Consider the following 14,739-nt stretch of genomic DNA (forward strand, 5'->3'; position numbering starts at 1 on the left):
TGAAGCCTGCCTTCATCCCAAACCCAAATCCTGGCACTAACATATAACCCATCCTTCAGCAACATGCAGCCATAACATCCCTTGCTCTCTTAATGAAGGGGGTTGACGGGGTCTCCGGACAGATATTGCAATACACACACAAGATGCACCTATACACGCACATCCATAAGCTGCAGAGTGCACGTTTCGAGGGGGCGGGGCAGTGGAAGAGATGGACATGTGAGCGCACCTCGGCCATCAGAGGGCGGGTTTGTGGCGTTGTGTGCGCAGCGTGTGGAGGCTGCTGCTGCTGCTGCTGCTGCCGCTGGTGATGGTGATGGTGGTGATGATGATGATGATGATGGTGATGATGACGACGACGACGGTGATGATGAGAGGAGCGGCAGACGCACAGACCTTTCAGCGGGGACCCAGTGTCTCGGACGCGACTTTAAATCTGCGCAAAGAACCACAACAAACACCGACCTCGGGCGTCAGTTTTGAATGCGGTCGCCCGCGTCGCCTCGTCGACACCCGCAACTCGGCCGGCGTTGCTCTCTGATGACAGCGGACTCGCCAAACAAAGGACGGAGTGACCTGAAAGTGCGAGAGAGAAGTCCGCCCCCCCCCCCCCCCCCGAACGGATCCCGCGGCGCGATGGGGTCGGAGCTGAGGAACACGTAACCGCGCAGAAGTCGCCCCGATCCATCCCGTTGTTACGGTAACTGGGGAAGTTGAAAAGGCGTTTTTTTTGTCTTCTTTTCTTCTCCTTCTTTTTTTGTTGTTGTTGCTCTTCCTCCCCCCCCCCCGACCCCCCCGACCCCCGACCGCTGGGATGTTGTGAGCGACGCGTCGCCGGGACAGACACACCTGCGTCGCAGGGCGCACAGAGAGAGAGAGAGAGAGACCCAGGACTGGGACGAGCACCGGAGGGATTATGGCTCTCGCAGCGGTCCTCCTCAGCCTCGCCACGCTGGCGCTCACCAACCTGCACCTGTCGAGAGCCAGCGACCGACACGCGGTGTACTGGAACAGCTCCAACCTCCTGTGAGTAGCCGCGCCGCCAACTCGAGCGCGGTCTCGTCGTCGGTGCGCACCGGCGATGGCAACTTATTCTGCGGGACAGCTGCTCGTCCTCTGCGGCAACGTGTCCCCGCCGTCTACTGGGCGAAGTCCTTGATTGATAGGTTGCTGAAATGCATTTAATAGGCAACCGATATATATGTATATATATATTTTTTTTTCAGATTTAAGATCGAGGTGATTGTCTGTATAGTAGAAAACTGCTGTTTCATTAAATGCTGCTGCTTTGCGTGTCAAAACATCAAATTTCCATAAGATTTGTATTCCAGTAATTTAGGGTACCCCCCCCCCCCCCCCCCCCCCCCCAGGTGAGAAGCGACCCCCTCTCTTAATGATCCCCTCTTTGACCACTAGATGGAGCTCATTTTCATTTCAGCGCCTTTCTTTGCCGGTACACTCGAGTTGCACTAAAATCATAACTGGTGGGAGAGAAACGAAACAAGTGGGTTTGAGGTAAGTTGGTGTAAAAGTGTGACAGTACATCATACGTTTTTTTGTGAGGATGTTCATGGACATTTATTTGCATGGTGACATGAATCGTATGGAGGGTGGTCTGGTCATTTGAACAAAAAATAACAAATATATGTATATTTTTTTGGCAAATGTGAAAGTGTGAGAGATACTTGAGGAAAGAAACCCCCTCTGATATGGGATAAGACCCCCCCCCCCCCCCCTTATTGGGAGCTAATGATTTTGATTCTAGCCTTGCTGATGTTTTAGACAAAGTCAGACCATCATCTCACAAAACTTACTAATAAATGTTAAGAAATTTACACTCACAACTTCCCGGTCGTGTAGTCGGTCACGTTTTCATCATCACACTTCTCTTAATGTTGTTGATGTAAGGGGTCGAAATAACATCTATATTTCCATTTTGTTTAGATTTTGCACATTTTCAATCGTATAGTAGTATACCTTTCTCGAAGTATTTGGGACACTTTACGGCACTCACCAGTTTGGTTTCACCAGATCTGATCTCTGTGTGAGCGTGGAGCATTGCATTTTACAGGTTTAAATTTGGTCATCACAAACAAACGATCCATCCTTTAGACGGTCATTCCATTTCATTCACTGTGTGTGTGTGTGTTCGTGTGTTCGTGTGTGTGTTCGTGTGTGTGTTCGTGTGTTCGTGTGTTTGTGTGTTCGTGTGTGTGTTCGTGTGTTCGTGTGTTCGTGTGTTTGTGTGTGTGTGTGTGTGTGTGTGTGTGTGTGTGTGTGTGTGTGTGTGTGTGTGTGTGTGTGTGTGTGTGTGTGTGTGTGTGTGTGTGTCGTCAGGGAAGGTACCCATGTACAAGAGTTTTACATTTCCTTTTCCAATAACACAGTCGTCGTCTTACCCCAGTTTGCCCTAATCCTATCCTGGTACAGTAATGCATCTCCAGGTGGAAACTGGTTCTACAAGGTTCCTTCTCTCCGCCCTGCATGCAGAGTGGTTTCTATATAAATATTTGATTTCTATCTCACATGCCTCACAATAACGACTCATTTAAGCAGTCATCTCTTCCAGTTCTGTGTTGTCCATCATCCTACCTGCTGCCGTGCAGCACAGACAGCCTACATAATTCATGCACACAGCTCAAACTTCCACAAATCTGCATGAGCATACACTTACTATGAATAAGTATGCTGGCCACACACATACAAACACAGGAATGAATGTATGCTCACACACACACGCGCGCACTCACACTGAGCCTATCCTTGGACCCAGATTCGTCCTAACGCAGTCAGGTTGCTTACCTCAGGTAAGCCTCCCCGGGGTCTCCTCTGTCTCTCTACCTGTGAGGTTTAAGGCCGGCTTGCTGTGGGGCAGAGATCGATGTGAATTCTACAGCCTTTGTCTTCTCATTAGGCAACAGTGAATCCATCTTTCTCACATTCTTTTATCTCCTCTCTTCACACAACCTCCTCCTATGCCCCCGACCCCTCCCTCCGCTTCTCGTCTATCTGTGTTTCTCCTCTGTCCATTTGTATTCACCTCAGACGCGGGTCTCTCCTATCGCCTCTCTCTATCTCATACTTGGTTATTTTCTTCCCTGTCTTATTTTTCTACTGTGTCCCACCAGCCGGCCTGTCCCCCTCAATTCCCGTTTCCTGCATCTCATTGCCGCCCCCCATCTGCTCCCGGTCCCTCAGTCACCTCCCAAGCTCTCAGCTGCAAGTACACATACAGACGATGATTAGAATTAAAAAAATTGCATTAGAGTTATTTGAACGTATGTGGGATACGTCCAATATTTGCAGGGTTTCCTTGAGTCAAGCAGCGAGAGAACGGCTATAAAATCGGATGGAAACAGTCACGGTGGTGCTGCAGCACTTTCACCCGCTCATTAATGTTAATGTGTGAATGGCACAGTCACATTCAAAACTATTGTAGATTTATGACTGCAGTTAATCCTGTCAGTGTGACACGAATAGAGAGGGGCTATATTAACTGAGACTCGGTTGCATTTAAGCGCCGTGAAAGTGCACAGGTTTTGAATGTCATAATCAGTATTAGTCCTATCTATCAGTTTTAATTAGTCTTTGTGCGTGTGTGTGTGTGTGTGTGTTTTCACAGCATGGGTATCATTGTTTAGTGCTGTCGCTCATTACACTGTTAGCACGTCTTCTGGCTTTAAATTGACATTTATGTGTTAAAGTGACAAATATGTGTTCATATTAATGGATTCAGATTAGTGTGTGTGTGTGTGTGTGTGCGTGCGAGTGTGTGAGAGAGGGAGGGAAACGGAGAGCGAGACAAAGTGCAGGTGTGGGTCTACATGCCTGCGTGTGCGAAAACCTCTCCTTCCTCCGCTGTGGGATACAAATCTCTAAAATAATGCAAAAATTGACCCAGTTTGCAGGTAGCAGACAAATCCTCGGAGGCTATATGGCAAGAATACTGATGGCCATCAAGCTTTAAAGGGCCTCGCGCTCGGGGCCACTTCTCCACCTCTCTGTCCACATGCATAGAGAACAAGCTGAAGGCCTCGCTTGTTCAATGATGCAGACTCCTTCCCTCATCCAGCTCCGGTTATAGAGACAAGCTCAGGAGGGACCAGTACGAGATGAATGCATCGACGGAGCCAGACACCAGAGGCCTTTAGGACCAGACTCTAGTGGAGGCCCCTTAATGTTTCACCCTTGAGCTCGGCATTCTGCGCAGATGGTTACGGCACAGCTGCGAGAAATGGGATCACTTGGAAGCTAAGCTGTTTGTGCCAAAGCCATGAAAATGGCTTTTTTTATGATAAGGCTCAGTTAGTAATGTCTTGCTTTGGTGTACTGAAAGTCAAAAGGGGATTGTCACACGGTTGGTACCCGGCGATGCTGCGCAGTTTGATTTTTGATTTTTTTTTTTCGCAGCTTCTCTGAGGTAAACAACATCACACATTTCATCATGGCGTTTTCCCCCCTGCCTCCGACAATTTAAAAGGTGTTATCTTGATTATCATAACCCAAAGAAAGAGCACAGAGTGCCTGGATTACCGCCCGAGTCCGTCACCACTGCACTACCCCCCCATTAGAAAGTGTTGCTCTCAGCTTCCTCTCTCAGCGGTGCGCCCGGCCAACTCGTTACAGATGTCCCTGCTAATGGCTGACTGAGGCAGGAAAAAACACACGCAGGCCATTAAATCATCTCGCATCTGAGGCCATCTGCCAATTAGAGGGGGGAGATGCGGAACATCTTGAGAGCACGCGGGAGCAGCGGTGCACTGCAGTAGCCTGGCCTACCGACAAGCAGCGTCCCGTGCTCCTGCCACCTCTTCCCATCAGGTGCTTGGCCTCACCGGTTAGACAGGCTGCATCTCTATAATTGGGCACCCTATGTCCGCATGATCAAAACAACAGCGCGGCTTTCATTCACTCTCCCACACCTTCTCTTGGTTACACAACCTCGCTAATGACGCCTGCGCCTTAGCAGGCCACCGGAGCAGAATACCTTGAAATTTGCGCCACACACCTCACTCTTAAATCGCCGTCGCCTCGCCTGCGGTGGAAGATGAAAGTTTTCTTCTGCGGCTTGCGCCTGATCCTTGGTGAGTTACAGCTCTGCATGTTTCATGCTACACATTATGACCCTGAATTGGATGTGAAATAGTGTCTGTCCGGCCCCACATGGAGAAAAAAAACAACCCAATCCCCGGCACACCATATCTTGTCCTACAAAATAAATTATCACCTTGACAAATAGCTTCCCTTAGAGTTGGAGGTACAGAGGCCTGGGGATCAATGTCGGGGCGAGGTGCAGTCTTACTCAACAGGCTCATTAACTGGCATGTCGGTCTGAGTGGGTGTGTGCGGAGCGAGCTGGACTCCGAGGTGCTTCCCTGTGGTGCAGAGGAGAACCCCGAGGCCCCGCAGGGAGAAGGGATGTGGATATTTAGCAGCGAAGGGAATCATTGCTGAGAAATGAGAGAAAAGTAAAAGAGATTGAGTGATGGAGAAGGTGATGGTGGAGGATGAATCAGAAAATAGACGGAAGGAAACGGAAGGATGCAAAGTGTGAAGAACATAGCTGTTGGGAAGAGGTGGGCGTAATGGAGGGAGAGGAACGCTGGAAAGGTGAAAAGTGGAGCAGTCGTTCAGGAGTGGCATGTGAGGGAGGGAGGGAAGGATTGATTGAGTTGGACAAAAATCAGGACGGTTGAACGAGAGCATGAGCTCAACCGGATATGGAAGTTAGGTCACTTGGCCGAAATGTGCTGTAGCTGCGGTTTTTCCGAGGAGATGATGCTCACGGGAGTTGATCCGTGCTAATGTGGACATAGGCTGGGTCATTGACGTGGACCAGTGCTCAGAGTCAACAGCAGACGCCATTCACCCGCCCCTCTGCCCAGGGCAGGGCGACGCAGACGGAGACGGGCAGATTTGCGACCTGATTGCATGCAGGTCTGTCCGCCTGCAGCTCTGTCTCCGGGCTGTCGCGGCAATTTTGCATACAAATGCGTCTCATTCACCGGCATCCAATTCCTTCTTTCATATTCATTGTACCACACAAGCGTCTCAAACAGAATTAGATTGTTCGTTGTTGTTGTGTGTGTGTGTTTTTTTTTACCTTGTTGCTGCTGTGTAAAATGAGAATGTGTGGATTACACTGATTGAAACGTAAGGAGACATGTTTTTGAATGAAACACATCTCTAGTGACAATTCTCTATGACCATTCATGTTGTTTTGCGAAAACATTTGAATGCTTTATATTTATAGAGCATCTGTTTGATGTACAGCGCTGTCGGATGGATACTTAACGTCAATGAATTCTCACCTGGCTTCATTATGCTGATCTGCAGTGTTGTCTCGAAGCATATTCTCGTGTGCCAAGTCGTGAGCTGTCCACTTTTAGCCCATTCGAATCTGCTCTGAGTCGCATTAACGCAGGGAGAAACACTGAAAGGATGTTTAGTGGTTCGTATGGATCCAAGAGTGGGTGTGCAGAATGCAGATCGATGCATTTATATGGTATGGGGAGGTGAATGGACCCTGGCTGACCAAAAACGCAACAACGTTGCCTTCTGAGTGGCAATCAATCTGGGTGCATCGGCTGATCAATGTCCAAATGCATTTTTAATTTGATTTCACAGTGTCCGTAAATTGGCATGACGAGTTCGGAGATCAGCTCGGGACGCTCAGATCAAGTATTGCCTTGGAGCAGCATGCTTGAGAATTGATTATTGCAGGCTTGTCAGTCACTGCTCTGGGGTTCACGGCACACGGAGGCCTTAACTGTGTCTACAGTTAACAAAGCATCGACACAGCCGCGGTGGTAAATTCAGAGAAGATACGGTGGCTATGCACAGATGAATAAGTCGGAGGCCGAAACAAAATCAGATTTATTCTCAACAAAAAAAAAGAAGAAACAGGAGAAGAAAATGTATTTAAAAATGTATATGGGAACCTAACGAACTCAAATTTATCCCTCCACAAGATAAAAGCCAGAGCTTTTCATTTTGGATTCTGTTCGCTTTAGAGATTCTGTGTACACTTGTTTTGGCCAAATGTCCCACTGCTCATCTGCATAACATATTAAAGAAAACAAACCGTCTAGGATAACGCATCAATAGGAATGAGTTTATTTGTGCTTTAGGGTTAAGGCTTACTGTATTGTGCGTACATGCTGTAAAGGATTCTACAAACTTACCGTCAAGCAGTTGAGGACGAGTGAACAACTTGTAGCCATGTTCATTCCAGGCTGTTGTTCTTGATAAACACTAATCTGACCCCACAGTGCAGTGAACATGAGTCGAATTAAAAGGTGGGCTGGGGACACAGATAAAATCCCAGGAGGAGGTATTTAATCATCCTGGAATTTAACAGATCTGAACCGAAGGGAAATATAAACTTCCCTTCTTCTGTAACTTTATTACAATAAAAATCTCCCATCTTGGCGTTTCTACTTCGGTATCCTCCCGGTCCCCTCTGGACGTCCAAAGCACCCCGAGCCTGCTCTGCTTCATTATGATGAGGAATCGGCGGGTTTGGTGGGCCATTATGACCTGTTCATGGGCTCTGATGGGATGGTGCCACGGGACTCATCCGAGAGCCGACCCCAGGCGAGGAGGAGTGCTACTTTCTTCGGAGGAGTCCAAAGAAAAAACATACTTAGGCCCCTCATATGCCATTAAAAGCCATTTGGATTCCAAGCGCTCCGCGGTTATAAAAAAAACTGCTCCTAACTGGCAGTGGGAACCCACAGGAGATAGTCCTGATCCCAGACAGGTAGAACCAATTTCAGACTTAATGATTTGAATGCAAATACTTTCTACAAAGGGAGCTTTTCCAACTTCTGAAAGCTAGCTCCACAGTGCATTACACTGGGCGTCTGCACTGCAGCGCCCGCCACCCGCTGGGAAATTACATTGCCGCTGTGATGGAAATGGCTGCCACGTCGGAAAAAAAAGAGATCAACGCTGTTGATAGGTGGACGGTCACTGGCTGAAGTTTGATTGTGCGCGAAACGGGCGTTGTCACATGGTGCGTGGCCTGGAAAACGATAAGGCAGCCACGGCAGTCGGTCAAAATCATCTGTTTTGCTTTTGGAGCGGAAGGCCACTTCGGAGGCATGGCAATTGAGGTGGTATTTTGCACCGACAGGCGACCCTCAGAGTTATCAGAGCCCCTTCATAATAGAGGCAGCTAGTGAGGACACAGGTTTGTGCTCTGTCATATCTTGTTCTCTGTTCATTCCCTACAGGTCCTGAGCCGTGACAGGGCTTCCCCTCTAATGCTCTTGGGCGCTTAACAACAGCGGCGTTACGAGAAGTGGAAACTGTCCTCACAGCTTAGTGGATGATACGGCTCCAGTTTCCCTTTTCATGCGAGGGCAATTTCAAATATGTGCTGCTTAATAATTAGGTATTATGTTATAATTGAGATTTCTCCCATTGAAGATGTAATTATATGAAGGTCTGAGGCCCCTTTGGCAGTCGTCGTGTCTGTAATGAGAATATTTGAAGAAAATTGAAATCTCTCTCGAGTGTTCTGTGCATCCAGAGTGACTGAAAGTAATTTGACCCTTCAGCAGCAGCGGCCGCCACCTCCAAGTGGCTTAATGTATCCCTCTTATATTGTTAGAGGGAACGTTTAAATCAGTACATCTTCAAGCGAAACTGTTCTATTACAGATATGATAGCAAAGTCTTTAGAGCTTGAAAGTTAGATGTAATTGGATTGGATGGGAAGCTACCCACCTAAAGTTATATCCATGGCAGGAAACCGGAGGGCTGTGCTCCTTGGATCTTTACATTTGCTGATGGAAAACTCCTGCCTGGCGAGATACTGTATAGTGACACGAGGATGTGAAAGAAAACGCTTTTTTTGAAAATGTTACAGTTGTCTGTATAATACTGTACAATACGACCTGTACACACGAGCCATTATGGTCAACATGTACACCGCCTGTCATCAGGCCTCATCTTTGACACTGACAAATGGTTCATCAGTATTTTACCTGCAGTCAACTTCATAGTTCATGCATGTTTAGAAAACCAGACCAATCTATTGTGGTTCCGCTCTTAACAATACATATGCCAAGTGTGAAGCCGACGAGATGAACCGTTCTTGAGATATGTGAGACACATATAGTCTTACAGACAGAAAGAGACACAAACAGACAGACGTTATAGTATCATAGTAGCTACATTCATTTCTTCTTCATTACTCCAATCATTTCATCGCAGGTTAGTCACATCTGACAGTCCAAACTGAAGATATCCGACACTGTTTAAACTCATCCTGTTGACAGCCGTCTGTCTGTCTTTTACTGTAGCTGCTGAGCTATAACGTAAAGCTGACTGATAGCAAACTGCTGCTCAACTCTAAATGACCCTGATTGAAGCGATTCAAAGATTAATGTGATACATCTTAAGTATAACTGAGATTCCAACTCGGTGTCTGGAGGTGTTAGCTCTTGGTCGTTGCTAAACTGCCGCTGCAATGCACAGGGGTGTAAATTGCGTGCGTGCACTGCATTTATGTGTACACCAACCGACGTTTCCCCCCTGTTGGTCTTCGAGCGCCGCAAACAACAATCCCACCCTCACTAACTTTTCTAAATGTCAAAATCAATGTGGAGCCATTTTGTAGTTTGGTTTACTCACAAAAATAAGTGTTACAAATAAGTGCTAGGGCTCATAAAGTCTAAAAATGGGCCGCCTGCTGACAAGCTTTGATTTTGTCCTTGAATTTTATGGGGAACAACCGGGTGCAGGGAGGTTGTCGTGATGGAACATTTTATGTTTTTTAAAGGGGTCATTGTCACAGTGGCGCTGCTCCGGCTCCAACCCTGAACGCCTAGTAATAAAAAGTCATCAGATCAGAGAACAGCGCCGGAGCGCCTCACTCCTCTTCCCGTCCTTGTCTCCAAATCTTCAACCTCATCATTTAATCAGGTCTCGTGTTGGTCTGGATCAAAAATCTATCTGGAATTCATTTGCTGCCTTGATGTGTAAATTCAGTTATGGTTAATACATGAGCTACGGCACATGCATAATCACGTCTGTCTACTCATACATGCATTATTATTTTTTTTGCTTCCTGGTTTTCTCGCCCATTGATTTGTATGGACAATTCGTGACTCATCTTCCACTGTGTGGAACACTGTGTGTGTGTTATGGGGGGTGGCCTTCTCTCTCTCTGGATCAGTGTGTACAGTACTGTTGGCTTGAGAAACATCTCTACAGTGCAGCACAGTGCATTTGCATGTGTTGCAGCCGGGGGTGATTTGAAGAGGCATGATAAAGCGGGGGCACCCTGCTTGTTATCACAAAAATTTTAATGATTTTTCTATTGACGATTATAGCGGAAATGAACAGCAGTGTCAGAAATCTACTACTGTATGCTCCCCTGTTAAAAAAACGTGCAAAATTCTCCTCCGGCTTTGATATCTGTCGCAATGTTTTGTTTGTTAAGGTGTTTGGTTTGTTCAGCTGCTTTTTCAGTCGCTCTATGTACTATGTGTACTTTGTATGTACTTGTGTTTTCAGTGGATGTCAGAAAAAGTCTGGCCATTTGCTTTCTCATGGCAGCGACCTGTTTTAATGCTGCATGGGACAGTGTGTAGACCAGCGTCGTCACTGGGAGACGCACCTAGAAGGGCCCAGATCCTTACCATGCTGTGTGTGGGTGGATGAAATATCAGTGTCCTGCAGTGTGTGTGTGTGTGTGTGTGTGTGTGTGTGTGTCTGTCTGTCTGTCTGTCTGTCATTATGTGCCATTTAATATGTCCTCATGTGTCATTGTCCTGGCTATTTGTGCGTGTGTTTGTGTCTGTGCATACATGCTTGTTTCATTGATTGCAGGTGAAAGCGGAGTAATGATTCAGTCTCCGTGTCTTGGCCCTTCTCTTGTCTCTTTTGGTCAGTCTCTCCCACACCCTCGTGCCTCCTCTCCGTTCGCCTCGCAGAGCGGCAGCCGCCCTCCGTCTCCCTGCCGCGTCATTTGAAGTGTTTCTGCTCAGCCGTCTGTTCCTGCACCGTTCTCACCTTGTTCGGAGTCAATGGGAAGTCCCCGGAGACCGCTTCGCTCTACCCGCATTGCTGCGCGTGGGAGGAGAGTGGGCACTACCACCCGTTTACCTGCCTTTAAGTTATCGCTCTGTTGCTGTCGAGAGGGTGAATCACATATACTGTGTCATTATTTAGAATCCTCTCGCTCGCTGCACATGCACTTGTCTTTCTAGTACAGCGTAGTAAGTACACATGAGAGAAGCGTTTTCTCTTTTTCTCTGCAGTCTGTGTTTGTGTGTGTGGGTGTAACTGTGTCTTTAAAGTGTACGTACAGTAAGAGATAGATGGTTATGATAAATAGATTTGCTTTTGCAGCACTTAAAGGGATTCTGTGCCACTTCCCAGGAGGGAGTGGAAGAGAAAGTGTAACCGAAAGAAAGTGAGGTTGGGGGAGGGAAGCGTTTGCCAAAAAAGGAGACGGAGGACGGAGACATAAGGCAGTAAAGGCATGTGAAAAGGGGATAGGGGAGAAAGAGGAGGGGGAAGGGGGGCGTTCCTATGTAGAAGGGAGAGGAAGAGTGCATGGAGAATATTAATCGTGTGTCAGGAAGTGGAGTATCTTTAAAGACCTCAACCTTTCCTTTGGTGCTCATGCGTACTGTATCGGAAGAAGCAGTCTGGAGTCACTGCTGTGCAACCAGGAAGAAGAGAAGAATACACAACTATTGCAGGGAGCTCGCAACGGCCACAACAACTGGAACTAGCATGTTTATTAGACGGGAGTTGTCTGTCTGGAGGTAGAGATTTGCTGATTTAGATACTGCAACATTTCCCCCACGTTGTGTCTACTATCTAGCCATCCAACCATCCATCCTTCCATCCATCCATCCATCCATCCATCCATCCATCCATCCACGTACTCAAACACACTCACTGATTTTCGAGTTGCTGCTGTGTCAGGACTCTGAAATCCCTCCCAGCACCTGTCAGTGCCTGGGTGTACAGCAAGAAGTAGAGAGGAAAATGTGTGTATGTGTGTGTGTGTGTGTGTGTGTGTGCGGGTGTGTTTGTGTGTGTCTGTGTAAATTGCAAAATATACGGGAGAGGAACGGAATCCAGTGGGAGGAGAGAGAGAGAGAGAGAGAGAAGGAGGTGATGCTCATTTACCGCATGAGGCAAGGGAAGAAACATGCGCGCTCTGTCTCTCGTGGAAGCCTGTGTCACAGGTGACAGTCGGTGACAGGGCCGAGAACAGACCTGTCACTGACACGGGAACCAAACAGAGGAGGAAGCACGGGGGGGAAATGAATATGGTTTTCCCCTCATATAGCAATTGACAGAGAGATGCAGAGTGGGTATAATCGTACAGTGCGGTGGCGGCGAGGAACAGCGAGAGAGCACATTGTTAAGCGTTAAATGATGTAGAGAAGAGAATAACATATACAGCCCCGAGGTCGTTGTTTATGATGGGAGAAGCAAGTGTGACACGTGCCGACTGCCGAAGATGGATTCCTCCGGTGGAAATTGATCTAATACCTGGAGGTTTATTCCCTGGGAGCCCTGGCTGCCGTTAAAAACATTGTGGCTTGAGCTTGAACAAAAAGAGAGCGAGAGAGAGACTGTAGATAATCAAGTTCACATCTCCGCTTGTTATTTCTTTTTATATTTGATCTGGAGTAATGTAAATTGGATCATCAAGCTCTCCAGTTCTCGTTTCTGTCAACATGAATCCTGTCTGCTGGAAGAAAGTTGTACCGGCATTGTCACAATTTCTTAATATCCGTTTCCACATTCTGACTTGGCATTTGCGGTTCATAAAACGGGTTGTAATCCTTAATTACCAGTCTTTAATTTCCCCTAACGAGAATGAACTTTTGGTCAAATTAGAGTTTCCATTAGGTTTTGATTCTAACCTCCAGCGCCTGCTGTATGGAGGTGAATAAGTGCCAAGGAAACCACATCTCTGGCTAATGTGCAGTGCCAGGAGGATAACAGTAGTTTCAAAAATGCCAGGGACATTAGCATTCCTGCATCGAGCTGTGTGTGCGCGAGCTCTCCGTTTTGAAATCTATAAAAAAAAAAATAAGTAAATTGCTGTTCGTCAGCAAAAACCTTGCTCCCCTTCCAACCCCTCTGCCTCCTCTTCATTAGACAGTTCATCAGCAATCTATCATCATATGTATTATTTATGAGCAGAGCCCAGTTCATTCTAAAACACCTGAGCGTTGGTTTTTCTTTCCTTATTTAGGTTTCAGTTATATTTTGAAACTATTGTTTATATAGAGAGGGAGCGCTCTGAAGTCCAACATCACCACGGTGCCACCTCCACCGAGTAGAGAGCCAGGGTCCTGCTGCTCTGCCAGCCCCTGCTCCGTGTCTTGTATGCAAATATCCATTTTTCAATCAACCTTGTGGTTCATTCTGAGGCGTTCAATATAGGTCCGGCCTTGTGCAAGGTCATTTACCCAGAAGTCCTTTGACCTCCAAGGTCACCTGGTGGAATGACACCTTTAATCACTCGCCTCCGCTGAGATTTCACGGCCTCCACGGAGGCGGGGGGAGGTCACTGCAACTGAACTGGCTGTGAGTTTGCATTTAGAGAAGGCAATGACGTTTGTGTAATTGCACTAACTGAGTCATGTCCGCAACACTGACTGATGTAATATGATAAAACATTCGGCGCCAGAGTTTCACCGCCAGTTGGTAGAACCAATTCATTTTCTTGACACAGTAAATGCACATGAGCTGCTTATTTCTTTAGTATTTAAGATTAAAAAATTAAAATAATATATATATATATATAGCCTGCTGGTGACAGTAGATCTCTGACGCAGGCCGGAGCAGGGCTCCGTGGGGGATCGCAAGAGCTTTAAATCGAATTCTGAACATTGACGGGGGAGTCAGTGGAGAACAATCGAATTCACAGAGACATGAGATTCAAAAGTCAGAGTCACATGAGATTTTTTGGGTTGATGGCGTCAACTGTCCTGTAGCAGCTGCTGCACTAGTCCAGACGTGATGAGATGAAGGCATGTAGTCTCAAATATCGTATTTTTGAAAAGTTTCCAAGATGATAAACACATGATTGTACCAGCTTTGTAGTGTGCGACTCAAAACGACGCTAAGATTCCTTGCACCTGATTTACAATAATCCCAGACTAAGCCAGCACCGATGTTTCTCTTTAGCAATAGGGTTGACACATCTGGTTGTGAAGCCTTGAAATACAGATATTTCCCCCTCAACATTTACCATCAAGTTGCCCTTGAGCAAGGCAATAAACTTTTAATCTTTCAAGTGAGGCAATTTTATAGCCAGTAATACAGGGCTGTTTTTTTTTCTTTCTTCTGTGTGTGTAACCCTCCTTTCCTCGTGACTTCAGGCCACAGCTGTAAATATAAAAGTGGTCTGTGTAAACAAGTCGAGATACCAAAGAGTTGAAAATCCAACATCTACACTCTCGATAATCTCCGTGTGCAGTAAGACACTTCACCTCACACTGTTGCTCACAAACCCAAACACCAGATCATTACGCCGACACGCACTGTAAATCCGCATGGAGATACTTCCGCGTCCTCCGTTCACACCGGCAGACCTGCGCGTACACGCGCAGCGTGGCCCGACTCGGATAAAGACTCTCGAGGAGTGATTGTAAAAATTCTGTTGTCTGTTGAGAAATTATGCAAATGTGCTTGTTCCACCACTTTTCCCCCAAATACACGTAGAGTAATCATGACAGATTGATTCAAGTTT

General features: G+C 46.9%; 1 protein-coding gene across 1 annotated transcript in view; it reads left to right on the forward strand.

The window, feature by feature from the left end:
* Positions 1-208: 208 nt before the first annotated feature.
* The window catches only part of efna3a (ephrin-A3a), a 55,038-nt gene continuing 40,507 nt past the window's right edge, over positions 209-14,739 (forward strand). Inside the window, exon 1 of the mRNA XM_035621282.2 lies at positions 209-1,026. Coding sequence (XP_035477175.2) covers positions 917-1,026 — 110 coding nt within the window. The 5' untranslated portion in view covers positions 209-916. The remainder of the gene's footprint in view (positions 1,027-14,739) is intronic.

The sequence above is a fragment of the Scophthalmus maximus genome, chromosome 22, assembly GCF_022379125.1.
Source record: "Scophthalmus maximus strain ysfricsl-2021 chromosome 22, ASM2237912v1, whole genome shotgun sequence".
In the NCBI taxonomy this organism is placed as follows: Eukaryota; Metazoa; Chordata; class Actinopteri; order Pleuronectiformes; family Scophthalmidae; genus Scophthalmus; species Scophthalmus maximus.